The sequence below is a fragment of the Chlorella variabilis genome, assembly GCF_000147415.1.
Source record: "Chlorella variabilis unplaced genomic scaffold CHLNCscaffold_10, whole genome shotgun sequence".
Taxonomy (NCBI): domain Eukaryota; kingdom Viridiplantae; phylum Chlorophyta; class Trebouxiophyceae; order Chlorellales; family Chlorellaceae; genus Chlorella; species Chlorella variabilis.
In genome coordinates this window covers 1,110,686-1,136,434 of record NW_005435078.1, presented here as the reverse complement: position 1 = coordinate 1,136,434, position 25,749 = coordinate 1,110,686, and the positions used below count along the sequence as shown (strand labels likewise).

The 25,749-nt window shown below is 66.9% G+C and overlaps 8 protein-coding genes across 8 annotated transcripts; 5 read left to right on the top strand and 3 right to left on the bottom strand.

Annotated features, from left to right (window-relative positions):
• Window positions 1-125: 125 nt before the first annotated feature.
• CHLNCDRAFT_57872 (hypothetical protein) lies at window positions 126-5,205 on the top strand (the record flags this gene model as incomplete). Its single annotated transcript, XM_005847752.1, has 17 exons — window positions 126-250; window positions 361-461; window positions 580-720; window positions 852-972; window positions 1,096-1,198; window positions 1,333-1,428; window positions 1,525-1,605; window positions 1,723-1,830; window positions 1,973-2,053; window positions 2,171-2,231; window positions 2,355-2,443; window positions 3,269-3,376; window positions 3,598-3,648; window positions 3,807-3,905; window positions 4,129-4,197; window positions 4,386-4,488; window positions 4,710-5,205. The coding sequence occupies 17 exons, from the start codon at window positions 126-128 to the stop codon at window positions 4,826-4,828; spliced, it is 1,656 nt and encodes a 551-aa protein (XP_005847814.1). The 3' UTR covers window positions 4,829-5,205.
• Window positions 5,206-5,435: 230 nt separating this feature from the next.
• On the bottom strand, window positions 5,436-6,729 carry CHLNCDRAFT_52364 (hypothetical protein; the record flags this gene model as incomplete). Its single annotated transcript, XM_005847588.1, has 5 exons — window positions 5,436-5,689; window positions 5,835-6,004; window positions 6,108-6,165; window positions 6,241-6,364; window positions 6,472-6,729. 5 exons carry the CDS (start codon window positions 6,727-6,729, stop codon window positions 5,436-5,438), a joined length of 864 nt encoding a protein of 287 aa, XP_005847650.1.
• A 530-nt stretch (window positions 6,730-7,259) lies between these two features.
• On the top strand, window positions 7,260-8,983 carry CHLNCDRAFT_52363 (hypothetical protein; the record flags this gene model as incomplete). The annotated part of the gene is made up of 6 exons (XM_005847751.1): window positions 7,260-7,531; window positions 7,643-7,783; window positions 8,006-8,108; window positions 8,248-8,377; window positions 8,565-8,644; window positions 8,828-8,983. 6 exons carry the CDS (start codon window positions 7,260-7,262, stop codon window positions 8,981-8,983), a joined length of 882 nt encoding a protein of 293 aa, XP_005847813.1.
• A 563-nt stretch (window positions 8,984-9,546) lies between these two features.
• On the bottom strand, window positions 9,547-9,976 carry CHLNCDRAFT_18021 (hypothetical protein; the record flags this gene model as incomplete). Its single annotated transcript, XM_005847587.1, has 2 exons — window positions 9,547-9,665; window positions 9,928-9,976. Coding segments are annotated over 2 exons (168 nt in total), but the record flags the coding sequence as incomplete, so codon positions are not given.
• A 993-nt stretch (window positions 9,977-10,969) lies between these two features.
• On the top strand, window positions 10,970-12,816 carry CHLNCDRAFT_134006 (hypothetical protein; the record flags this gene model as incomplete). Its single annotated transcript, XM_005847750.1, has 5 exons — window positions 10,970-11,018; window positions 11,539-11,706; window positions 11,915-12,168; window positions 12,323-12,431; window positions 12,566-12,816. 5 exons carry the CDS (start codon window positions 10,970-10,972, stop codon window positions 12,814-12,816), a joined length of 831 nt encoding a protein of 276 aa, XP_005847812.1.
• Window positions 12,817-13,377: 561 nt separating this feature from the next.
• Window positions 13,378-19,196, top strand: CHLNCDRAFT_134005 (hypothetical protein; the record flags this gene model as incomplete). The annotated part of the gene is made up of 16 exons (XM_005847749.1): window positions 13,378-13,409; window positions 13,510-13,582; window positions 13,759-15,411; window positions 15,575-15,700; window positions 15,852-15,956; window positions 16,150-16,260; window positions 16,406-16,490; window positions 16,671-16,744; window positions 16,924-17,043; window positions 17,161-17,320; window positions 17,534-17,685; window positions 17,834-17,962; window positions 18,167-18,248; window positions 18,529-18,667; window positions 18,843-18,925; window positions 19,102-19,196. 16 exons carry the CDS (start codon window positions 13,378-13,380, stop codon window positions 19,194-19,196), a joined length of 3,219 nt encoding a protein of 1,072 aa, XP_005847811.1.
• Window positions 19,197-19,635: 439 nt separating this feature from the next.
• Window positions 19,636-21,320, bottom strand: CHLNCDRAFT_134004 (hypothetical protein; the record flags this gene model as incomplete). Its single annotated transcript, XM_005847586.1, has 3 exons — window positions 19,636-20,309; window positions 20,462-21,050; window positions 21,228-21,320. 3 exons carry the CDS (start codon window positions 21,318-21,320, stop codon window positions 19,636-19,638), a joined length of 1,356 nt encoding a protein of 451 aa, XP_005847648.1.
• A 440-nt stretch (window positions 21,321-21,760) lies between these two features.
• Window positions 21,761-22,792, top strand: CHLNCDRAFT_23357 (hypothetical protein; the record flags this gene model as incomplete). The annotated part of the gene is made up of 4 exons (XM_005847748.1): window positions 21,761-21,934; window positions 22,041-22,206; window positions 22,338-22,485; window positions 22,648-22,792. The coding sequence occupies 4 exons, from the start codon at window positions 21,761-21,763 to the stop codon at window positions 22,790-22,792; spliced, it is 633 nt and encodes a 210-aa protein (XP_005847810.1).
• Between the last annotated feature and the right edge of the window lie 2,957 nt (window positions 22,793-25,749).

Below are 25,749 nucleotides of genomic sequence, written 5' to 3'. Positions count from 1 at the left end.
CTGCATGCCAGATGCGCTGGAAACAGTCTCCCACCTTGCTCGGTGTTCCTTAGTGTTGTGTTGACTTTGCATCTCGCCCGCCCTCCTCCTGCCGTCCTGCAGACATCACCAACAACTGGCTGCCGATGTGGCTGGCGCCCAACCTGATCACCCTGCTTGGCCTCTTTGCGCTGCTGCTATCCTACGTCGTGGCTGCGGTGCACCTGCCCGAGTTTGCCGGCACCGCGCCGCTCTGGCTCTACTTCTCCAGGTTTGCGGCTGGCCCTTCCACCTGCCCTAGATGAACATGTCCAACCCTGCCTCTCTGCTTACAATCGTCCTAATCACCACCACACACCACATCATCACCACCTGCCGCAGCGCCTTTGCCGTCTTCTTCTACCTCCACATGGACTGCCTGGACGGCAAGCAGGCGCGACGCACCAAGAACAGCTCGCCCCTGGGGCAGCTGTTCGACCACGGTGCGCTGGCAAGGGAGGAGGACCACCCAGCTGGCAGCGACCCTGCCGCTATGCCGTGCCAGCCCGATGTCCACACTCCTGCCTTGTGACGCCGGCACGTCGGGCACCACCCCTGCAGGCTGCGACGCGCTGGCTGTGCACCTGGTGCTGATGAACGTGGCCTGCTCCCTCAACGTGCCCATGGGCTGGCGCATGATCTCTGGCACTTACTGTGTGATGGTGCCCTGGATTATGGCGCACTGGGAGGAATACCACACAGGTCAGGGTCCTCTGCTGGACGACAGTGGGACTCTGCGGCAAAGCTGGCTGCTTATGCTGGCATGCAGGGTGGCAGCGGGGTGTTTGCTGGCTGTTGCTGGCTTCCAACTGGCGGCCTCGCTGTGCCCGCAGGCACCATGGTGTATGGCAACGGGTACATGGGCGTGACAGAGGCAAACTATTCGGTGGTGATGATGCACCTCATCACCTGCGCCATCAGGCAAGCAGCATTGCTCGGTGACTTGTTGCCTGGGTGCCCAGGCTGCTGCGGCTGCTGTGGTGCGCAATTGTGCGTATGGCAGATGTTGTTTTGCTGCAGTGCCATCCCTCTGTCACGTCCTTGCACTCCCCTTCCTCTCCCCTTCCTCGTCAGCAGGCCGCAGACGTGGCTGGTGCACCCTTTTGCAGCGCTCATGAGCAGCAGCGTGGCGCAGGCGCTGCTGCCGGGCTTTGTGACCAAGCTGGTATCACAGATTCAGGTGCGGAGACGGGGGCCCGACTGCTGGCGTGCAGTCCTGCACATACCCCAGCAAGCTGTGTGCACCCCTATCGCCTGCCACACAGCCATACCCACTTTGCCTCCACCCTGCCCCTCCCCCTCTCTCCCCCGCAGCTCAACGACCTTGCGGTGCTGTGGATTTCCTCCATGGCGGTGATGCTGCTGTGCCAGCAGGTGGAGCGCGTGTTCAGGCTGTCGGGCACCCAGCAGGTGTGAGGCGCTCCCAAACTGGAGGCTCCCGGCAGCGCGTCACCCTGCATGCGCATGTGCGTGCCTCTGATGCTGCTCCTGGCCTGTTGGCTGCAGCTGGAGCACACCACGCTGCCCAAGCGGGAGCAGGGGCACAAGCAGCTGGGCAAGCAGCACGCGGCATCGCACCTGCTGCAGGTGCGCTGGCGTGCACACCGATCCCATCTCTCGACAGCACTGTGGGGCGCGGCGCTCGCCCAGCTATCTCGCCTGCTCATCAAGCGCCCTCCCCCGCTGCCCACCCTTCTGCTGCAGCTTCTACTGATGTTCGCGCTGGGCGGCATGCTGCTCATGCTGCCGCACCCTGCGCCCGGCCAGGGGAGGGTGGTGATGGGCACGTTTGGGGTCATCTATGCAATGCAGGTGACGCTCACACCTGCAACTAACTTAGCCTCTTCCCGCCGCCCAGCTTCCAGCTCCCGCTGTCTGCATGTTGTTTGTGGCGCTGTCCAGCTCCTGCTGCCTGCCCCTCCACCCCTGCCCCCACCCTGGCCCCGGCCCGCAGGCCACCAAGCTGATCATGGCTCACATGTCCAAGGAGCCGTTTGAGGTCGCCGCCTGGCCGCTGGTGGCCATGGCAGCGCAGGTGGGCAGGCGGCACGCCGGTAGCCCGCCGCAGGGCGGCTGCGGGCGCAGCACAGGCCCTAAAGTCCCTACCCCCACCCTGCGCCCTTCTCTCCCTCCTCCAAACCCTGCGATGCAGATTGCCAACCACTTCCTGGGGTGGCTGGACCCAGTGCTGCTGGGCTACAGCGTGAATGCGGGTGGGCCGCCCCCGCTGCTGATCCTGCTGCTACTGCATCCTGCTTGTACTGCCACCTGTGCACAGAGCTGCCAACGTCTGTGGTGGTAATTGCTGCCTGCCTGCCACTCTTGCCTGCCCGCAGTGGTGGTGGCGGGTTACCTGCACTACGTGATCAGCATGATCAACGAAATCTGCGCCTTCCTCAAGATCCCTTGCCTGACCGTCCGCAAGGTGGATTGAGGCCGAGGAGCAGGGGACCATGCCCTTTGCTGTTTATTCTTTGGGCCTTGAGCCACGCTGCAAGCCGGCCCTGTGGCGTTTTTGACGTGCGGTTTGCATGACGTTTCCTTCGTACTGGTCCGTCCAAATGGTTCGTTGCAAATATACATCCCCTTTTCCAGGCAGCCTCTTGCTCCCGGCCTGAGGGCCTGCCCAGCCCACTGTCCCAATTGCCGCCCAGCACTGCCCTCTATTTCCGCGTGCCATCAGCTTCAGCTCGATGCCCCGTGATCTTTTGGACGGGAGATGCATAGCATCCCTTTTTTTGTTTGATTTGTTGTCCTGCCAGATTTCCTGGAATCAACCAACCCAGACCAGCTTGGGCACGAGCAAGAGGTGAAGAGGTGGCGCCGAGCAGGCGGCCGCGCCAGCGGCGCTGCTCCCAGGTGGCTCCTGCTCATTGCACGGCCCTTTGGTGCTAATTCACATCTCATGCCAATCTTCTCCTTCTTTGAGGCCGGCAAAGCAACCCGAGGCGGCCACGGGCACACACATGTGTGTCGGATGGGAGAGCGAACGAGCGCCATTGACCGTGTGGGGTCGCACAACAATTCAAGCAAGTCCCGTAGAACCAGATCAAGCGCCTAAAACAGAGTTGCAGCGCCGAATTTCAGCGCGCACGGCAACCAAGCACAGCACGCAGCACCAAGCAGGCACTGTTGTTCTGGACCTGAGACACCTTCGGCTGCCGCGCACTCTGCAATTTCCATACCTTACTGGTGCCATCAGCAGCAGAACAGCACCGCGCCTCGCATCCAGCATCGCCACCCCCCGCAGGGGCCCTTTGCTAACTCTCCCCCGACCACTCCAAATCAAAGACACACCATGGCTGCTAAGATTAAGCGGGCGCTGAGGGTCTGGAACAGCGTCGAGGATTTTCAGGAGGTACATCAGATTAGCCCTCCCGCCCCCTCCACACGCCGTTCTGCCGCTCACCCAGTTGCCAGTGTGGCTGAAAATCGCCGGGAAACCGGCGGGCAGCCGCGCCCGACGCCCCGGCACGACGCACGGGCCTGTGAGGCGGGGCGGGAGGGGCTGGCGGCCCGCCCGTGCACGCACCCCTCGCTCACACCAGGTTTCGCCCCTCCCTGCCCTCTCCACTGCAGGGTGAGGAGTGGCAGGAGGCCCTGGATGCGCTGGAGTCTGTGACCGGCCAGGTGGGGCCCAGCGCCTGCAATTCCAGTGCCGTGCCGTGCCGCCCTCCTTGCACCGCGGCTCCAGCCCACCGCCCCGCACGCCCCGCCGCGCCCTGGCCCCACACACCTCCGCCCGCCTCCACCTGCCTGCCGCTCCCGCCCTTGCCTCTCCGCCGCAGGTGTCTGGCGACCCCAAGGGATTTGACCTGACCGGAGACGGCGAGCGCTGGGAGGCGGCGGGCGGCGACGAGATCAGCGAGGCCGCCGAGTTCCCCACAGTGAGACGCCGCGCCGCGCCCGCGCTGCTGCCGGCCGAGCAGAGCGCCGGGGGCAGCAGCCGCCACGACGCCGCGGCGTCTGCCCTCTGCCTCTGCCGCGTCGGCATCGACTCACCCCCAGCCCGCTCCCTTGGGCTTGGGCCTTGGGCCGCCTGTCCGCGTCGCTCACCCGCTCGCTCGCGCCGCCTTGGCCCCGCCGCCGCCTCCTGCCCCGCCCCCGCAGGTTCTGTACGAGAAGTGGGTGGAGGTGCTGGGCCAGGCGGCCGAAAACCTGGAGTGGGAGCCCGCGCAGGTGGGGCTTTGGCGCAGCTGCTGCTCCGCGCCGCCAACCCTCTTTTGCGTCTCGCCGCCTCGCCTGCCTCCTCCCTGGGCCCTGGCCCATCACGCCTCACGTGCTTCGCGCAGCCTCCCCGGGCCGCTCATCCACCCCTCCCCGCCCACCTTCCCTCCCTTGCGTCGTGGCGCCCATGCATGCTGCAGTGGGAGGCGCTGTGGAAGAATCTGCAGAAGTGGGGGCGCGCCCTGACCCGCGCCGGCCTCGACTTTGGCTCCGACACCGGCATGGCCGAGCTGCAGGACATCAGTGAGTAAAAATAATAAGGAGGGGGCTCTGGGCTGCCTCTGGGAGGGGCGGGGCGGGGCGGGAGCTCAACCGCTGGCCTGCCTGCCCTCTTGAGGTGGATGCTGCGAGGTGCGGCGGGTGCTGCGCTGAGCCGGGGGAGCTCCTCCCTGGCTGGTGCCTGCGCTGCCAGCCCAGCGGCCTGCCCCCCAACCGCCCGCGCCCTGTGCTGCCACCCCGCGCAGTCGAGACGTACGCCAGCGGCGCGCCCAAGCAGCGCAAGCGCAAGGCGCCGGTGGAGGAGCCGGCGGAGGAGGCCGAGGAGGAGGAGCCTGGGGCCAAGAAGGCAAAGGACAACGAGTGAGGCGGAGGCCGCAGCTGGGAGTCTGCCAGGCGCTGCCCGGTGCTATGCCAGGCGCTGCCCGCTGCGGCCTGGCGCCCAGCACCCTTCCCCGCACAAGGCCGGCGGCAGGCCCGCACAAACGCTGGGCGGTTGAGTCATTGAACTGTCCGTTGTTTGCTCTGGCTGGCAGCAACACTGTTGCACTGGAGCCCCGTTGCCTTCTGAATTCAACTCTCTTGACACGATGCCCACACCATACCGCTGACACTGCCCACGCTCACGGGCTCTGACTGAAAACACCGCCCATGCCTTCTGGCATTCATGTGACCAGACACTTTGCTGCTGCACTTTCGCTGTTTTGTTGCAAGCCTCGTTTCCATTTAAACACACATTTGGGGAAGTCTGCCAAGGAGGAACGGAGATGGGCAGCCCAGTGGCTGATGGCACAGAAAAACTGGGGTGTGGCAGAAAAGCAGGCATGACAAAGCTGCTGGTGGGATGAAATGCTGCCATATACAGGCTGGCATGTCGGTAGTCAAAACAAGTAGGCGCCCCAAGGGTTTGCAAGTGGGCGCGGGTATTCGAGAGCTAGAAGGTGGGTCAGTTCGATGGCGCCAAGGGATGGGCGTCACGGCGCGCCGCCGGTCAACGAGGCGTGGGCCAGCAGCCCGGCCGCCATCATCTCCAGCTGCTCCTCCCCCACCAGCCCCCCCAGGAACTGCAGCACGGCGCAGCAGGCCAGCGACAGCAGCATGGCGCTGCGCAGCGAGTCGGCAAACTCCTCCATGTCGCGCCCCCGGTCTCGCCGCGCCGCGGTGCTGCTGCGGAAGCTGTACATGTCGAGATAGCTGGCGTAGAAGGTGCGCCACACGAGCATGAGGCCTGCAGAGGGTGGGGAGCGCGCCCAAAAACTCACCCGCGGCCCTGCTGCTGCTGCTGCAGCTGCTGCGCATGGTCTGGTCACAGACACCACCCCTGTGAGGCCAGCGGCCCTGCCTGGTTGCCAGGCATTGCGCCTGCTGCTCACCAAGCACGCCCGCTGCCGTGACAAAGGGCTCGCCAGCCCCGGTGGCCGCCAGGGGCAGCTTGGAAGCAAAGCCTTCGTCGCCAACCAGCGCCTCGCCCTCGGCTGCCGTCAGCAGCACCAGCTGAGCCGCGGCGACTGGCATGCTGATGAGCCACATGAAGCAGGTGCGGCTGCGAACAGGGAAGGGAACAGGTGTAGTGTAAAAAGTTAGTTGCTGGTGAGCTGCCTGCAGGCCTCCTACAGCAGGCAGGTTGGCAGGCAAGCAAGACTGACCGCAGCGCCGCCTGCACATCTGCCGTGGCGGCAAACCGGTAGCCGCCAGTGAGCATGCCTGCAGCACAGCAGCCTGGGTTGGGGCATGTAGGCTAGGCATGCACTTGCTTGCTCGCCTCACCCCCACACTTACCCGAGGCAACCCAGGTGCCGATCAGAGTGACAGCAAAGCTGAAAAACTCCAAAAAACGCACGGGATTGAAGGCCAGCGGCGCAAGCCACCCTGGGAAACTTGGAAGGAAGATAAGAGCTGTGATCTGCAGGCAGGGAAAATGAGCTTGAAGCGGCAGCATCAGCATGAGTGCACGTCTTTGGCGGGGCAGCGCATGCCAGCATCAACTGGGGCTGCTGAGCCGACCCTCACCTGCTTGTACAGCGCAAAACACAGCAGGCACAGGCAGTCGCCGATCAGGACCTCGAAATTTTGAATGCTCTCCTTCTCCCCTCCACCACCGTTGCCCTTCTTCCTGTCCTTCTCCCCTCCACTACCGTTGCCCTTCTGCTGCTGGCAGTAAGCTACACGCCGCTGGCGTTGCTGGCGTGCGTGCCGCGGCACCCATGTTACTGCTGCTGCTGCTCCTAGACTGCTACCTACACCTCGCATCGTCCAATAAGTCACCATGGTGCTGCTAGCATGCAAGCAGTGGCCATGGGCAGCCGTGAGAAAACTGCAGCTGCTTGCTTGCGGGCGGGGCGTAGCTGCCGCTGCCGTCGGTGCTGCCCGGCGCCCAGCAGGCGCGCCGCCGCTGGCAGGCCTGCTGCTGCTGGGCGCAGTGGCTAGCATGATTTCCTTGCTGCGACCGAGAGGTGAAAGCCTCAGTTGGACGTCCAACAAGGCAGGGCCCGGCTGGAAGGCTCTCGATCAGGTCCGGTTCGCAAACCAATGGCCCGATGCATCGTGGCCCTCCCTGACGGCTGTGCTCTATATCCAGCTCATTGCTTTCCAGGAGCGCAGCATGCCCCGCATACTGCTGAGTTTTAGCATGAATAGCGTGCCCCACAGCAATCCCGCTAGATGATCGACGCCAAGTATCACATGCACTTCCGGTTTTGCTCTCAAAGGTCGATATGCAAGCGGTAGCAAGAAACGGGAGGGGCGCCCAGGCTGCTCTGCAGCAGGCCGGCCGCATGCTGTACAGCAGCAGCGCAGCGATGAGACAGGGGCACGATATCACGGAGAGATGGCGGCCCAAGAGCCGTGCGGAGAAGAAGCAGGACTCATACACACCCTGGGCCCGGGAGGTCTACGGCAAGAGGCCTCCCCGCAACCAGGGAGACGGCGTGCAGCAGCAGGCGCAGCAGCAGCAAGGCAGCGATGACCGGCCGCGGCGCAGTCTGGACTGGCGGCCGCGCGCAGCGGCGGGGGACGCGGAACTTCGCATAAACTATGCCGACGCTTCCACAGCCATGATGGACGGCGCTGAGTAAGCTGCCGGCGCTCAGCTCTACCTGCCCATGGCCCAGGCGCACCATCCGCGGTCGGGCGCCGCCGCTGCCCTCACCCCGCCCTTTCCGCCCCGGCCCCAACCGCGCAGTTACGTCCGCGTGGCTCCCAAGCACGAGCAGCGGTCGGGGCTCATGTGGCCGGCCTACATCTACAATGTGAGCCAGAGCCTGCTGCGCCAGGACATTGCCGCCTTCTTTGACGGCTACAATCTGCCTGAGGAGGAGATCAGGTGGGTGGGCCTGGCTCAGCCCTGGTGGCACATCCCTCCGTGTGCACAGGCCGGCCAGCGCTGGGAGCAGGCAGAAGCGGCATGGGTGGCGCAAAGGTGGCGCACGCGGTCGGGCGCCGCCAGGCGCCCGTGCCTCGCCCGGGGGCAGCCTTGAGGCATGGCTGCCTCCCTTCCGCCACTCTCATCACCTTCCAGCCTGCTTGGGTGCCGGTCCTGCCTCAGGCCCGAGTTCTCATGGAAGCACTTTGCTGTGGAGCGGTTCTGGGTCAACTTTGGGAGCCCGGTGGATCGGGAGCGTGCCATGAGCCGCCACATGGCCTACCTGGTGAGCCGGTTATGCCGCCCTGTGCATCGATGGCGGCGATGATGTGCGGCGATGCAAGGTTGGAGGGCCTGCCTGCCATCGCCGCCTCGGCCGCACCTCGCTTTGCCGCTGCTCACCCTCCGCAACCCCGCGCGTGCAGGGCACGCGGCGCGTGCTCATGCGCAAGGCGACCGCGACGGAGTTTGGCGCGGGCGTGTACAACCCTCTGGCCATGAGCAGCCGGGGGCGGTACGTTCTGGTGGAGAACCTGGCGCCCACCACCACCTCGGGTGCGCACCCAGCAGGACGCTGTGCTGCGGGGCCTTCCGCAGCCGGGCTGGTGTCCAGAGGCAGCTGCCGTAGGCACCGTGCCCCTGCTGCAGCGCTCATCGTAGACTGCAGGCCTGCCTGCCTGCCGCCGCCCATGACCGACACTGTAGTACTGAATGGTACTGCCTGGTGCTCCTGGTACCGCAGAGGATGTGATCCGCTTCTTCCAGGGCTATGACCTGCATGCCAAGTCGGTCACCTTCCTGCGGGAGAATGAGAAGGCGAAGGTGGGCGGGGCGGGTGTGGCCAGGTGGAGCTGAAACTGGAACTGCCGCATGACTTGCCATTGCCCAGTGCCGGCAGCAGGCAGTACCAGCCTGGCACCAGCGCTTTCTGTGCACTAGCCTGCCACCTCCTCCTCCTCCGCTGCCATGTGCCTTGATGGCTGCTGGCCCGTGCTGCCACTGCAGCTGTCCGAGGCTGGTCTGCAACACCCAAAGGCCCGGCTCCAGCCGGAGAAGGCCGTGGTGCGGTTCACAAGTCCGCTGGAGGCGCACCGCGCGGTGCGCGACCGCCAGGCCGGCTTCTGCGGCAACAATGCGCTGCGGCTACGTGTGCTGCAGTGACGGCGAGGCGGCGCTGCGGCAGCGTTACAATCTGGGGTGCCACAAATGTTGCCTGCGGTGCAATACAAAGCACATGGGCATGGCATTATCCGGTGCAGCTATAAGAAACCAACATTCGCTAGGGCTAGAAGAACTAGGGAGAGCAAGGGGGAGAGAGCCGCCACGCGCTCTGTGTGTGGGGCAGCAGGCAAGCAAGGCAGAGGCAATCAAGGCAGAGGAAGATGCTGGCGCAATGGGAAAAAGGAAGGAAAATGGGTGGTGGTACAGTGCAGGAAAGGCCCGCCTCGTGCTTGCCGTGTAGGCAGGCAGCAAAAAACCACAGGTTAGGGTACAAGAGACAGGACAGAGGGAGCTCAATGGCCAGAGAGAGTTGGAGAGGTCAGAACTAGGAGGCAGACAAGTGGTACATTGGGAGCAAGGGCGTGTGTTTGGCGTGGTGCACTCTGTACATGTACAGTGTAGGCGGCGGGACGGGCCATGATCTGACGGAGGCTGGGGCCGACCCGCCTGCCCCGTGGCAGCGGCTCGGGGTCCGGGAACGGCAGCCCCGCCCCTCACATGATCTCCTCAAACGCCATGGGCTTACTGCACACGGGGCACGTCTCCGACCGCTCCAGCCACTCGTAGAGGCAGGGCAGGTGGAAGTGGTGGTTGCAGCGGGTGAGCACCTTGGGGTTGTCCTCTGCGGCGCGGCAGCAGGGAGGCAAGCAGGCAGGGGAGGGTTCAGCTGAAGGGGCGGAGGAGGCAGCAGGGGGAGAGGGAGCTGCGGCTGGTGCAGCTGCTGCTCACGAGCGGGGCGGGCCATGCGACCCACGTGTGCGGCTTTCCTGCCAGGCACGATGCGGGGCGGCCATGCGTCGCTGGCCGCTGCGGCGGCGGTCTGTTGGAGCCAATCTGCCATGCATGCCATGCCAACAGGTGCACACAGAGGTGGGGCCACCGACCTGTGTAGGGGTCCAAACAGGTGGGGCAGATGTCTTCATCTTCTACCAGCGGCAGCCCTCCCTGGCCCTCGACCTCGCCCTTGCCGCTGCCGGCAGCTTTGGGGGAGCCGCCACCGCCGGGGCTGCTGGCGCTGCTGGCGCTGCCGCTGTGCCGCGAGGCATCTGAGCTGCGGCGCTTGTGCCGCCGCGTGGCCGCCGGGAAAAAGGGCGGCGGCATGGGCGGCGAAGCTGCCGGCTGCAGGCTGCCACGGCTGGAGGAGGAGGGGCCTTGGCCCTTGAGCAGCGGGCCCCGCTCGCTGGCGCCGACCATGGGCAGGCGGGGAGGCGAGGCGGCCGACGCCTCGATCCCAAGCGAAGACGCCTCCTGGTGCACGCTGAGCAGCCGCTGCCCGCCCTCACTGGAGGGCAGAGAGGTGAAGGGCACGCATTTCAGAACGGTTTCCTGGGCAGCCCGCTACGTTGTAGGCAACAGAGATTGAAGAGGCTGCAGGCGGTGGGAGGCGGGAGGCGGCGGACTGGTGGAACCCCAGCTGCTCCACTTCCGCCCGCTCGCAGCTTACCCGCTGATGTCGGTGGGGTCCAGGCAGCACATGCATCGCACGAGGGCGCCCAGGCAAGAGAGGCAGGCTCCCAGCAGGGAGACCTCCCTCTGTGGAGCCTCCCGCAGCCGTGTGGGCTCAAACATTGGGACAGGGACGCTCAGGCCCGCCTTGTAAAGCTGTGATACAAGCAAGCAGTCAGGGGGGAGGGCCTCAGGGCTCCACAACGCGCTGGCTATCTCAAGACCCTCACGAGGCTTCCGACTGTGCAGCAGGAGTGAGCACTGAGTCTTGCTGAGTGTCCACAATGGCGTGGAGGGCTCTGAGCATTCTCAACAGGGCCCCCTGTGCTAGGCCCTGCTGTGCCGCCGCCGCCAGCTGGTATACAACAGCCACAATGGCGCGGCCTGGAGCGGCTTTATGAAAGCTCGCCTGGCTCTGTCGCTTGCTTCTTGGCATCCTATCCTCTGAGCTTCGACCTACCAATAGTTGGTTGACGCAGAATGGCACACCAAGTGCAAGTATCGAGATTACCAGCTGCTGCGGCTGAGGGTGAGTTATCAGCAGCAGGGTTGCGGGCCGCTGCCTCCTTCGGGAGGTGCGGCGGGGCGGGGGGCGGGGGTTGGCGGCTGCAGGGCTGCGACAGGTGGCGGCGGCTGGGCAGCGGGTGTGCGTGTCAGCCCCGGCCGCCGTCTCTGAACAAGGAGACAGGCAGCACAGCATCAAGTATAACATCAGCGGCGGTGGCTACTTGATGTGCCACTCTTGCCCCACTGTTGGACGCCCTCCCGCTTGCCTGTGCGCAGCAGAGCCTGTGCCAAAGCAGACGTGGGCACAGGCCAACCCCGTGGTGGCCAGCTTTGCCGCCAGCGGAGCGAGCGTTGGCACAGGCAAGCAGCAGCCTACTTGCTGGGAAGGGGGGTACGGCCACATAGCATCCAGCCAGCCTTTGCCGGTCAAGCCCGGGGAAGCAGAGTGACCGGCTGTGGCTGTCCTACGCTTCCTCTTGCTCCCTGTGAAGGCATCCCCTCACCGTCCTGCCCCTGAACCCTCCCATCACGCCCGATTTCAGGGGTGGTGCTGACCAACTGGGTGGACGTCATCAAGGTGCGGCAGCAGCTGGCAGGCCCCGCGGCACGCAACCTGGCGGCCACCGGGTGGCAGATTGTGCGGCGGGAGGGACCGCTGGCGCTGGGCCAGGGCATCACGCCCGCCGTGGCGCGGGGCGTGCTGTACGGAGGTGAGGCGGCGGCGGCGGTGCTGTTGCGGTGCCAGGCCCCGCGAATGCAAGCCCAGCCGGCGAGCGTGTGCTCCATATGCGGGCCCTGGCAGATGCTGGGCGGGTGCCAACTCACTGGCACGAGTGAGTGGAGGGGAGTCAGACTTAAGGTTGCTTGCGCCCTTGTGCCCGCTTGATGGCGGCGCCGGCCCCCGTCCCGCTGCCGCAGGGCTGCGCATCGGCCTGTACACCCCCATGAAGTCGCTGCTGGGGGCGGAGGGCAAGGACAGCGGCATTGCGGCCAAGGTGGCGGCGGGCATGCTGAGCGGCGCGCTGGCGGCGGGCATCTCCAACCCCACTGACCTCGTCAAGACACACATGCAGAAGGGCGGCGGCTCGGCGGGCGGCCCCTTCACCGTCATGGCGAGGGTGGTGCGCAGCGAGGGCGTGCGCGGCCTGTGGGTGGGCACCACGCCCAGCATGGTGAGCGCCGCAGCTGGGCTGGAGTGCGGCTGAGGGCCAGCAGGGGGTGTGGCGCTGGGCAGGCATGGGATGAGGGCCCCTCACGCGTGTGTGTGGCCTGGGATGGCATGAGCTGGGTGGTCTCGACTTGCTGCGTGCTGTCTTGGCGGTGCAGGCACGCGCGGCGCTGCTGACGGCATCGCAGTGCGCCACCTATGATGAGCTCAAGCTGTTCTTTGTGCGGCAGCTGGGATGGGAGGACAACCTGCAGACCCACTTTGCAGGTACGACCGCCCTGATACTTGTCTTGCGTTTTCGCTGCATCTGCGCTGTGCTCAAGCGCAGCATGAGCCGTGACTAACTGCGTGTGCTACGCTGCTGTGCACCTGAGCCTGAGCCTGCTGCCCCGTGTGTGCAGTCAGCGGGCTGGCGGGGCTTGTGACCACCACGGTGACGGCACCGGTGGATATGATCAAGACCAACCTTTTTGTGAATAGGCAGCTCTACACCACTCCTGCGCAGTGCTTGCAGCACATCCTGCGGGAGCAGGGCGTACGGGGCTTCTTCCGCGGCTGGGGCGCGATGTGGGCACGGCAGGGACCCATGACCACCTGCATATTCGTAATTAATGAGTGGCTGCGGGGGTCCATGGGCCTGGCCACCCTTTGACGAGCCTGACTATCTTCCGTTGACCAGTTATGACGCTGCGCAGCCGCCTGTGGCATTGTGCCGCGTTTGGAATCTGTTGCCGCTCCACGTCTCAACCGACCACTTGCCAACATTTTGTTTTTACCTTCTGTCTGTCCTGTGCCCTCTGATACCCAGCACACACCCTGTCACGACATTACCTGATTTCAAGTGTTGCCTAGCTCCAGTATTTGTGGTGGAGGGTCGGCGGGGCGGCACTCCAATCCTTGGGTGGTGGGGAGCGCCCGCCACCCCTGGCTACCTGCCCGTCATCTTCAGATCTTGCCCCGGCAATACATGCATTCCCCAATCGCTTACTTTGACCCCCATCGCCCTGTGCTGCGGCTTGGAACGGGGAAGGGCCAGCCTGGAGGTCTGCCTCAGTCCCAGTTGGCAGCCGGAAGAACTACCGCAGGAGGCCTGTGCATTCATCTGCATCCGTCACACAGCAACACACCACGCTGCAGCGTCCAGGGGAGCCCACGGCACAAAGCAGCCCGCCCCGCTCGGCCTGATGAGTGCCCCACGGACACCGCTCTCTTCATGGACTTCTTCTTAGAGGCATCCATGCTGGGGTGAGCCCCCCAGGGCTGCCGGGAGGCTGCGATCACTCTGTGTTGTGAGGGTTGGAGGCAGGCTCGGTCCAAGCGCCCATCTCCGGCATGCCTGCTGCAGGGGGTGGGACGGCGTGGCCTTACGGCTCGTGGGAGCTGCCGCGCTGGCGGCAGGGCTCCACGCTTGGCGCCAGGTGCACCGTGCGCGAGCACGCACCGGCTTACAGGGCGGAGGACAAGGGGCAGAGGTGGGTGGGCCGGCTGCCGCGCCGTGCAGCAAGCACTCAACCCACCGCCGCCGCCGCCGCTCGCCTTAGCCTGGTACTGGAAGTCACGTTGTGTCGCCGTCGCTGGGCCTGCCGCCTTGCAGCAGCCGTTGCTGGCAGAGGAGGCGGCACCTCAGGAAGCCGCTGCCGTCCAGGCAGTCACTGTCGCGGGGCAGGATGGACCGGCTGGCGTCCCGCATGCCACAGTAGCCGCGGCACCCGCCGCCGGCCCCAAACAGGAGCAGCAGGAGCAGCAGCAGGAGGATGAAGAGGGGGCAGAACAGCCCTCGACTAGCAGCCCGGTGCCACCTAGCAGCGAGCCCAGCCTGGCTGCAGTGTCCAGCACGGGCGCTGAACAACAACCAGCAGGAGATGGCGCTGTTCCCAGCAGCAGTGCAAGTGCGGCAATGGCCTCGCCCGCGGCAGCCGCACCGCCGGCAGCTCAGCCTGCCATTGGCACTAGCAATCCGCCTGAGCAGCCACGGGCGCAACTGCAGCAGCTGGAGCAGGCGGCTGCGGCACCGCAGGCAGATGGCCCGCCTGCCAGCTTTGACCCCGCTGATGTCCACCCTGCAGCCCTGGGCTCGCCCTTTGTGCCGCCCTTGCTGGCCCCGGCGCAGCTCGGCGGCGCCGACAACCTGGCAGCAGCAGCTTCGGTAGGCAACACGCTGCCGCCCACCATCCCTCTGTTCTCCTCGTTTGTCCCGCCACCAGCGTCGGGGGCTTCCGAGGCAGGAGCTGCAGCCCACGTGCAGCTGCCCCCAGCACCGGGCGCACCCGCTGCAGCGCCAGCGAGCCCCAGCAGCGATGGCGGCGTCAGCGGGGACGGCCCCGGCAGCAGCGGCAGCCAACCCCGCCACCGCCGCAGGCGCTCGCTCCTGTCGGAGGGCCAGCATGGATCGCAGCAGACGTCGGGGGAACTAGAGCAGGAGCAGCTTGATCAGGAGCAGGCGCTGCTAGAGGGGCAGCGCCAGCTGCGGGCCGATGTGGCGGCCCAGTCTGGCCCCGCTGAGTCTGCAGCTTCCTCGGTGCCAGCTGCAGGGTTCACGCCTGGCCGCCCCGAGTTGCGAGTGGAGCTGCCATATGAGGCTGAGTCCCTGGGGCAGCAGCAGCCTGCTGGTTTTGGGGACGCTGCGGGGCTTTACTCCCCGCAGCTCGGCCAGCAGCAGCAGCAGGAGCAGGAGCAGGAGCAGGAGCAGGCTGCCTTGTTCCAGTTCCAGACGCCGCCGCAGCACCAGGGCGCGCCGGGCAGCCGTAGCGTCACGCCGCTGGGCTTCCAGCAGCAGCAGCAGGCAGACGCCGAGGCGGCGGCAGCGGCGGCGGCCGCGGCGGCGGCCTGGGGCACGCAGCAGCAGCAGCAGCAGGCGGCGCCCGGCGGAACAATGCCAGACTCGGTGGCAGCCGCGCTGCAGCGAGCCGTGCACCTAGCAGCCTCTGGCACCGCCTACCCTGGCAGCAGCGCCGGAGGAGCAGGAGGGCCCCTGCCTGGCCCGCCACCCGGCGCCAGCTCCGCGGGCTTCCCAGGCGGCGTCAGCCTGCGCACCGCCCTCAGCGGCGGCACGTTCCGCAGCGGCAGCGGCCCGCTGAGCTACCCGGGCCAGGCCCCCGGCTTTGCCCACCTGCAGCAGCAGCCGCACGGGCACGGCTTCCAGGGCGGCGGCGGCGGCGGCGACAGCGCCTGGGGCGACCTGGGCGGCGGCTTCAGCATGCTGGCTGAGCGCAGCATGACGTCACGCAGCGACAGGCACCTTCCCAGGGTGCGCGCCCTTGCCCCACGCTCGCTCATCGCATGCCGTGCCTCTGCCCAACGGCTGTGGCCTGTGCAGATGCGGCGCCGGCCATGCCCCATGGCACACCCGCCTCTCACCTGCCTCTCCTCCCTCCCTCCTTGTGCCCTGCGCTGCCCCCCGCCCCCTACAGTTGTCTGAGGAGGTGGAGGGCATGCGCAGCAGCGTGGACGTGGATGTGCCTCTGGCCTGCAAGCTGGATGTGGTGGCGGGGCCGTGCACCAACCGCGGCTACACCAACACAGAGGATGTGCTGGAGGTGTGTGGGCGTGTGTCAGCGTGGGCGGCGACATGCACCACAGTCATCAATTGGTGTGCCCACCTCCTTTCACATGCAGCCTGCGCCTTTGTCTGCCCCCACATATCTCACACGTCCTGCCTCTCCCCCTCCACCTGGCCTGCCCGCGCAGATCATCATCGGGCGCAACCAGGGCACCAACATGCAGCTGAACGACGGCGAGATCTCGGGGCAGCACGCGGCGGTGCGGTGGAGCAGCGTGGACAAGTGCTGGAAGGTGCGGGGGCGTGGGGGTTGGAGAATGGCAGGGCGCGCGATGCTCTGCACCCTGCCGCACCCTGGCTATTGCCCCCAGGGCCCTGAGACCCATATGTTGAGCTGGCTCCCCTCGCCACCACCACCACCACCTCACCAACACCTTCTCACTCACACACACGCGCACGCCACACCACCCAACACCACGCACGCAGGTGGCCGACCTGGGCTCGCTCAACGGCACGCTGCTCAACGGCGAGCCGATCAGCGTGGCGGGGCGCAAGCGCGGGCGTGACTACCGCCTGTCCACAGACGACATCCTGCAGGTGGGCATGGCGTGCGCTGGAAGCCTGCCCCTGCCGCCACTCGGCCGCGCCAGCCTGCCCTGCTGCCGTTCGCTCCGTTCACGCCGCTCGCTGCTGCCAACCCTGCATGCCCTGCCGCGCCGCCCCACCGTTGTCGGCCCTGCAGCTGGGCAGCTTCACCAAGATCAAGGTGTCCACCTTCCCGCGGGACCTGCTGGATCCCATGCAGTCCCGCTGCGGCAGCCTGCCGGGTGAGGCGCGCCTGCGGTACCAGCAGGCGGGCTCCTGGCGTGCCCCCCTGAGAAGCATGCTGCCTGGGCGACGCTCCCCGGCCCGCTGCCTCCGAGAGGGAGTAAGCATGCCGCAACCCCCTGCTGCTACCCTCTGGTCTCCGCTCCTCCTCACGCCGCTCCCCTGCTCCTGCCCTGCAGTCGGCTCCATGCCCAAGAGCCTCACCATGCCCAAGCACAGGATCCCCAGCTTCTCCTCCCTGCTCTCGCCCAAGGTGTGTGTCAGCCTTGGGCAGCCGCCGGCAGCAGGCCGCTAGCAGCCAGTGAGCAGCTTGTCAGGGTGGGAGACGGTACTGTGCCAAACTGCACCCACACACTGGCGGTATGCTGCTGACGCTACACAATCAACCCACCGGCCTGCCCCTGCTGCCCTCTCCTGCTGCCCTCTCCACAGATCACCAACACCCCCAGTAAGAAGGCGACGGTGGCGGCTGCCAGCGACGAGCTCCGCCTCGAGTGCTGCATCATCAGCCGCACGGGGCGCGACCACCAGCGCAAGGGGCAGACCTGCGAGGTGGGCGCACGCAGGGGCGCGCCAGCCGCTGTGGCGGCTGCCATTTGTCGCCGCGTGCCCTGCCCGGCCTGGCCGGCATCCCTTCCAACATACGACACCCCCGGCCCTCCTATGCAGGATGTGGCTTGCGCCGAGTGCCCGCTGCACGGCTGCGAGGCCGCCCTGGGATCCGCGCACCCTGCCGCGCTCTTTTGTGTGTTTGACGGCCACTGCGGGCGCGGCGCCGCCGACGCCGCCAGCGTGGCGCTGCCGGACGAGGTTGCCACACACCTGGAGGGTGGGTGCAGCCCCCTGCTTCTTGACTGCCTCGTCGCCTACCCCAGCTTGGCAGTTCTAGGATGCATGCCGCCACCATGCCTGGCCCTGAGTGGACGTCTGGCGTCTGGGCACATTGCACCGTGCCGGCAGCGCCCGCCTCCTCAGCCGCGACTCCAGCCCAGCCCACCCTGCCGGCCGCCCTTGCGCATGGCATGCGCCCCGCGCCTTGCAGGCGTGCGCCACGAGCTGCTGGCGGCCGCCGGGGCGGCGGAGATGCTGCGCCGCGCCTTCCTGGCCACCGACGAGGCGATCAGCGCGGAGGAGGGGTGCACGGCCACCGCGGTGCTCATGTGGCGCGACGGCGAGGGCGCGGTGTGCCTGCAGGTGCGGCCGCCCGCCCGCGTCCTGGACCCTGGCGCTGCCAGCCTCCCTTGCCCACCTCGATCCCTCCCCCCCGCCCCCCAAGCACACACGCACACTCACACATACACACACACACCTGCCATGCACCCCGCCCCCTGCCCTGCCCCAGGCCGCCAACGTGGGCGACTCTGCCGCGCTCTTCATCGACCCCGACACCCAGCACGCCACCGAGCTGACGGAGGACCACCGGCTGACCAACCCGCGCGAGCGGCAGCGCCTGCAGGACATGGGGATCCAGGTGGGGGGCTGCGGGCATGTGCTGTGTGTATGCGCCCTGTGTGTGTGTGTGCGCGCGCGCGCGCGCGCGAGCGATGGTGGTTGTGGTGGGGTGGTTGGCGTGGATTCAGGGGCCAGGCTCCAGCGGGGATGGCGGCTGTACTCGCCCCGCTCCCGGCCTCGTCACATGGCCCGCTGCGTCCCCCCCCCACTCACTCGTGTGCAGCTGGCCAGCAACGCGCGGCGCCTGTACGGGCTCAACCTGTGCCGGGGCCTGGGCGACAAGTTCCTGAAAGACGAGGACCTGGGTGAGGCGGGCAGGGCGGTGGGGTGCGCGGCTGGTAGGCGGTGGTTAGATCTGGCTGGTTGGTGGTTAGATCTGGCAGAGCGGCGCGGCTGGTGGCTGGTGGCTGGTGGTTGGGGGGAGGCTGCGTGCGTGTTTGCATTGCATTTTGTGTGCATGCCATGCCAGCGCTAGGGTGAGTTGCAGATGGATGGTTGAGGCGTGGCACCTGCACGTATCGTCCTTGTAGTTTCCAACGGTACCGCCTGTTCACCGTGCCTGCGCCCCGCCTGCCCCCCCGCCAGGCCTGTCGGCGGAGCCCCACGTCAGCCCCGTGGTGCGCCTGTCGGAGCAGCAGGGCGGCATCCTGCTGATCGCGTCAGACGGGCTGTGGGATGTGGCGGATGCAGAGGCCGTCACACAGGCCATCTGCCAGGCAGACAGGTGGGGGCGCGTGCCGCAGGGCATGGGGCACATGCCTGGGGATGGGAAGTGGCCGAGGAGCCAGCACAGCTGTGCTGCCATGCCATGCATGGCCTGGCCAAGGCTCCGACCAAGGTCCCCCCCTGCCTCGCTCGTCCCTATGTTCGTTCTCCTGCATCTTCATGCCTGGCTGCAGGGAGAAGGATGGCAATGTGCTGGAGACCACCAACGCAGTCATCGCGCACGCCCTGAAGCAGCGCACCAAGGACGATGTGACGGGTGGGTGGCCCGCCTCCGTCGCCGCTGCCGCGTGTCGCACCTGTGCCAGGCGCCAGCAGTTGCGATGCTGGCCTCGGCAGGGAGACGAGATGGGCAAGCAGGCCAGGGTCCAATACTTGCGACCAGCGCTGCTCACCTGCTCGCCGCCTCTGGCCCCTGGCATGCTTGGCGTGCAGCGCTGGTGGTGCGCGTGTGGCCGGCTAGCGAGTGGGAGCTGCGCTCCCCCACCAAGAACCTTGACGATGGCGAGGCGGCGGCGTTTGTGAGCTAACACAGCACCCAGCCCAGCCACCTGGCGGCAGCAGCGGCACTGCGGCACAGGTGCTGCGTGCGACCCCCACTCCTGCCTGCATTTTTTCGCAACGCCCCCTTCCTTTCCGTGTACACCGATTGCCCTGCCTCTTGTATTTTTCAGATTTTTGCTAGAGCCCTGATGCACAGCTCTGGGACTTGGTGCCAACCGCACGCCCCTTGCAGTATTTGCCCTGCCCCAATGCTCAACCAAGGCACTTGCCAGTGCAATTTGGCATTGGCGAGTGGAGCTCTCTCATCTCGGGCATTGTGCATGCCACACAGAATACATCATGCAAGCATGCTGCACCACCCTCTCCACTGCTAGACTCCCTCATGCAGCACCACCGCAGCCTTGGTGCTGCCGTCAAAGCGTAAACGCATGTAAACGATTCACACACACAGCGGCACACAGGCCTTCATGCAAGCTTCAGAGCTGTGAGGCGGCGGCCTGTGTCTGCAAGAAACACATTGTAGGGGCAGCCAGGCAGGGCAGTGGAGCAAGCCCAGTTGATTTTGCGGCTGTGCTGGTGCTCGGCTGCCAGCAGCGGCACACTGGCGCTGCCGCTGGGCTCATCAGTCGCCGCCGCCTGCTGTGCGCATTGCGACTGCTGCTGCTGCAGATTGCCGCCCTGCCGCAAGCTGCTGTCTCCGCCTCCTCCCACTTCTGCCGCTTCTGCTGCTGCCTCTGCTGCCACCTGCGCTCCCTCCTGGGCAGCCCCCCAGTTCCACAGCAGCAGGCGGCAGTCGTTGCCTGCCGACAGCAGCTGCTGCCAGCCAGATCCTTGGAGGAAAGACACGCTGTTGACCGCTGCGCTATGCCCGCCCTGCTCCCTTCCCAGCAGCGCCAGCCGGCCGGGCACGACCCCTGGTGCTGCCACAGCCGCCGCCTTCTGCCCGCCCTTCTTGCCGCCCTTCTTGCCACCGCCGCCACTGCCGCTGCTGCCCCTTGCTGCTGGCGCCGCCTTCAAGTCGGCATCATACATCGAGATGCAGCCGTCGCCGCGGCCCACCGCCACGAGCTTGCACAGCCCCCGCTCGTCTGTCTGCGGCACCGCGAGGCTGTGCACCATGGGAGGGTTGAACAGCTGGCCTGCGGGGCCGGCAGGGCAGCGTGTGGCGGGATGGGGAACCGAGCAGCCATAGGGTGGTGGCGCTGCTGGGCACACTTGGCATGCGATTGGGGTTCCGCCTGAGCAGCCCACGGTCATTTGTGCAGCTCCCGCGCTTCGGGCTGCCACCCACCTCCACTGGCCGTTGCCTCGCCGTTCAGGCTCCAGGTGTGCAGCGGGCGCAGCCGGCTGAAGTCCCACCGAACAACCGCCGCATCCAGCCCGCCCGACAGCACCTCCCAGGGGCGGTGCGGCCGGAAGGCCACAGCGCTGCAGATGTTGATGTGGCCGCGGCGCAGGGTCTTGTAGGACGCAGGGCAGGTGAGGCTTGCCGCTGCCGACGCTGCTGCTGCTGCCGCCGACGCTGCTGCTGCTGCACTAGGGGGTGCTACCTGCTGCTGCTGCTGCTGCTGCTGCTGCAGGCTGATGACTTGCACCTCTCCAGAGTCGTCCCCTGCTGCCAGCCAGCAGCCGTTGGCGGCGGTCACCGCCACGCTGTTCACCTCATCCTGGCTCACCCCAAAGCTGCGGCATAGTGCGGAGGCATCCAGACCGCGGCGCAAGTCTAAATGCAACACTGCGGAGCCCGCCGCCGCAAACAGGCTGTGCTCCTCGCCGGCACCCGGGTGCCAGCACACTGATGGCACCGCGTCGCCCGCCGCCTGCTCTATCCGCCCCGCCGGCTTGAGCGTGGACAGATCGGTGAGGCAGATGGCGCCATCCTGTGCATGGCAAGAGAGAAGGGGACATGGGAGGCGGGCTGAGGGCAGGGTGCAGGCCGGGCCGCCGCATGCGAATGGCCACCGCCGCCGCCAGCGCGCGGCGCCGCCAGACAGCTCGGGCACTGCAGCCTGGCAGCCTGCAGCGCATGTCGCTGCACTGCTGGCCTGCCCACGCACCTCCCCGCCACTGGCCAGCAGCTTGCCGCCCGGCTGCACCTCGCAGCAAAGAACAGAGTCGGTGTGGCCTGCTACCAGGGCCAGAGCTACCATGCTGCTGCGGATTGATCGTCCAGCGATCCAAACAGTTCAGGAACATGCACATGGAGGGCCGCTGCTGCGAGAAGCAGCATTGCCCCCAGGCCGAGTGGCTACTGCACTCGTCACTTCAATTTCCATTTTCCATAGGACTGCATCACGTCTGTCTTTTGTGATTGAGAGCTTACTCTCCACAGGGCATGCGCTTTCGCCCATCTCCGAGATGCCGCTTACTCGTGAGGCTGAGGCCTGGGCTCTAGTGTAGCCCACCAGCGCCGCTATAGAGCGAAGATGTCAATAGAGGTGCGGGCCAGTGGCGGGCGGCAGCAGCAGGCGGCGCCCGGCAGCGACGGCAGGAAGTGGCGCCCGGCGGCGACGGCGGAGGCCGCATTGCCACCGTCCTTTGTGTGCTTCCATGCGCATGCAGTAGCCCTGCCCTGGCCAGCTCCGCCGCCATGGATTTGGTGAAGGACCCGCAGGTTCCTGCTCACCTGGCAGCCAAGTATGAGGCTCGAGCTGACCATTACTGGGACCTCTTCTACCGTCGAAATCAGGACCGGTTCTTCAAGGACCGCCACTACTTTGAGGCAGAGTTCCCGCAGCTGCTGGCCGCGCGCACGGTGCTGGAGGTGCGGGGCCAAGGTGGCAGCTGCTGCGGGTCTGTTGTCAGTCTGCACACGATCATGCCAATGCGCCTGGCACATAAACCACTCCCTGGCTCCCCCCGCTGCACAGGTGGGCTGCGGCGCGGGCAACACAGTGTTCCCGCTGCTGGAGCTCAATCCAGGAGCATCCATCTACGCCTGCGACTTTGCGCCCTCGGCGGTGGGCCTGGTGCGGGCCCACCCGGCATATGCCACCACCGCCGGCAGGGTCCACGCCTTTGTGGCCGACATCACAGGTGGGTGGCAGGCCTGGCTGGCCACCTGGCCTATCCTGAAGGATGCGCTGCGGGCCGCGGCGTCCCAGCGGAAGCAACAGGTGGATGGCTGGATGGCAGCCCACACCGCTGTCGCGCCTCGCTGCCTGCAGCCGATGACCTGACGGTCCATGTGCCGCCGGGCTGCGTGGATGCTTGCACGATGGTTTTTGTGCTGTCGGCCATCGCGCCAGAGGCCATGCCGCGCGTGCTGCGCCGCGTGGCACGCACGCTGCGCCCCGGCGCCCAGCTGCTGTTCAGGTGGGCCCGGCGTTGTATCTGTGTGTGCGTGTGTATGCACACGCAACAGACAGCCGCCAGCCACCGAAGTGTGTGTCTTGCAAAATTTGCACCAGCAGCCCCAAGCTGCAGCAAAGCTTACCCTGTGCTGCGGTTGGCATGCTCGTTGTCCCTCTGCTGCAGGGACTATGCGGCGGGTGACCTGGCCGAGGAGCGGCTAAGCAGCCAGGGGCGCCAGCAGCAGCTGGGCCCCAATTTCTACGTGCGCTGGGACGGCACCCGCGCTTTCTACTTCACTGAGGTCTGTGGCTGGCTGGGTGCATGCTGAGGGCCATGCGCTTGTTGCCCGCTGTGGCCGTGCACGTACGTTGCACAAGCAGGAGTAGGCCACAGCCTGCCTCGCATCATCAACGTGAAAAGTACCAAGACACCGGTGGCGGCGTGCGCTGCACTGCGCCATGCAGGGCTTCCTGCGGCGGCTGTTTGAGGGCGAGGGCTTCTGCTGCCAGTATGTGCGGGTGGATGAGCGCGTGCAGGAGAACCGGGCGCGCGGCGCGCGCATGGACCGCCGGTTTGTGCAGGCGGTGTTCACGTTTAGCGGCGGCGGCGGCAGCGATTGTGGCACCAGCGGCAGCATTACTGTCGGCGGAGGAAGTGAGAGGCAACCAGACTCCAGCACCACAGAGGGCGGCAGAGACTGGGCGCCATCGCAGACGCCGCCGCCGCAGCAGCGCGAGGAGGGCGAGCCGGAGCTGGAGGAGGTTCGGCTGCGCCTGGGCGCTGGCAGCCCCGGTCCGCAGCTGCAGCTGCAGGTGCTGTGCCCCCCCACGCTGCAGCAGGGCGCGGCTACTGCAGCAGCGGCGGCAGACAAAGCCGCGGCGGAGGCCCTTGCGACGCTGGTGCTCTCCTGCCCCGCCTTGTTTCATGGAACCAACGTGCTGGAGATGTGCAGCTGGCATGCGCCGCTGGCAGCCCTGGCGGCGCTGCGCTGGTGCCGCCACGCCGTGGCAGCCGGCGGCAGCGAGGCGGCGGTGCAGCTGCTGAGGCGCAACGCCCGCCGAAACGGCCACCTCTTCGTGATTGAGCGGCTGCGCCTGCAGCTGCTGACGTGGCGGGGGCCATGGCACCAGCATGGGGAGGCGGAGGGTGGAGAGGACCAGCAGCGGCAGCGGCAGTACCAGCAGGAGCAGCTGCTGCGCGCCTTCCCAGCCGGCTTTGATGCTGTGGTAGCAGCGGCGCCAGCCGATGCAAGCGCCGCCGACCTCCACCGCCTGCTCAGCACGGCAGCGGCGCTCATGTGCCGACGGCAACGCTCCCCAACCCTGCTGTGCGTGGCAGCACAGCCGGCTATGCAGCAGGCCGTGGTAGAGGCGGCAGCGGGTGTAGGTCTGGGAGAGGCCCCCACCTTGGCGCCAGAGGTGGTGGCGGCGGCGGCAGCGGCACTCCCGTTGCACATCGTCTTCCTGCAGGTCCTGTACCCCTGCGCCTGAACTTAACCTACGCTGCAAGTGCCAGATATTTGTAAACATGCAGAAATGGGGTCGGTTTGGGGGCAACAAAAAGCGGAGGCCGCCAACGTGGCGGCGTGCCCCAAACGAGGCCCGAGGTCCACGGACCTGGATTCGCCTTTGGCGACCATACAGAGCGATCGTAAGTTGTAGAGTGTAGCAGAGAGGCCGCATTCACGACATGCCTGGGCTGAACCACCTAATGGGTGCCAGTGTCGTGGCGTGCGGCACTCTATAGGAGTCCAGGTGGGTCTGCACTGGTGAACGCCAAGTGCATCGCGCGGCATGGCACGGGGGAACATCCCAGCCCGGCCCATTGTGCGGTGCGAGTTCGAAACCCTGGGGGGCCGGCGCCACGCTTACACACGTGGGAGGCTGCCAATGCAGGCCGCACAGGGACCCGGCATGGCTGTGTGGCGGCGGCGGCACCATGCGCCCCCAGCACTGGCGGCAGCGGCGGCAGCCATTCTGCTGGCAGCGCTCCTGCCGCAGGCAGTAGCCCAGGCGTGCAACGCCACCACCCACATCGTGGCATCCTCCCCAGATTTCTGCACAGAGTTCTGTACTGAGCAGTCGCCAGAGGGAACGGTTGCCAACCCGCTAACGTACATCGGTGAGCGAGCGGGTAGAACCTGGTGTAGCTTGGAGCCAGCCAATCGGTGCAGCGGCGCCGTTTCCCCTGTTGCTCAGCTTGCGCCGCACGCCTCCCCTTCCCTGCCTACCAGGCCCCGTTGGGCAGCTCTGCTGCGACTGCCGGTTCGGGCCGGCACCCTCGCCGCCGCCCGTGCCGGCCCCAACGCCGCCGCGCCCACCGCGGCCCCCGCCGCGGCCGCCGAGCCCACCGGCGGCCGCCAGCCCTCCGGTGTTTCCCCCACCGCAGCCCCCGCGGCCGCCATGGCCGCCCCCGCGGCCGGTGTGCGGCAGGACGGAGCACTGGATAGTGGCGAGCGCCGAGCAGTGCGCAGCAGACTGCGAAGCGGCGGCCGCGGGCAAGGGGGTGGGCACCACAGTGGACCCCAAAACATATGCAGGTGCGGGGCTGGCCTGGGTGGGGAGGTGGCTGGGAGGCTGGTGCCTCCTGGCTGCGTCTGGTCGTTGATTGCTTTTTGTGACAGCAGCAGCAGCAGCAAAGGCGGTGGGAGGTGGATGGCGGCTGCAACCATTGCACTGCGGGCCCCCTTGCTGCCAGCCCACCGTGCTGGCCTGCCCCTGTTGGTCGAACTTGCCTGCCTCCCCGTCTGCCGCGCCCGGCCGTCCGCCTGCCTGCAGCCACCACCGCGGGCCTGACCGGCGGGGACGGCGGCGGCGACGGTGGCGGCGCCATCCTGTGCTGCGTGTGCAACTTTGTGCTGCCGTCGCCGCCGCCGCCGCCGCCACCGCCGCCGCCGCCCTGCCAGGACCCCGACTTTGTGGTCGCCGCCGAGGACCGGTGCCCCCTGCGGTGCGCCTCTCTGCTAGAGGAGCGCCCCGGCTTCACCGTCACGCCCGAGACGTACCCAGGTGTGCGATGCGGCTGGGTGGCCTCTGTGGGGTGGGGCGGTGCGGTGAGAAGCAATGCTGGGACTGTGGGGCGGGAATGCTGGGCGACAGTCGGTGGTGGATGGTGGTAGCGCAGGTGCGGCTGGTGGTAGTGCAGGGCAGCTGCGGGTGCAGCGTCTTTGACAGCAGGTTGCCTGCTGAACAAGCCTGGCGGCGCTGTGTGGTGCAGGCTGGAACGACACCAAGCTGTGCTGCAAGTGCACGTTTGTGCCCATCCCGCCTCCGCCGCCCGCGCCGC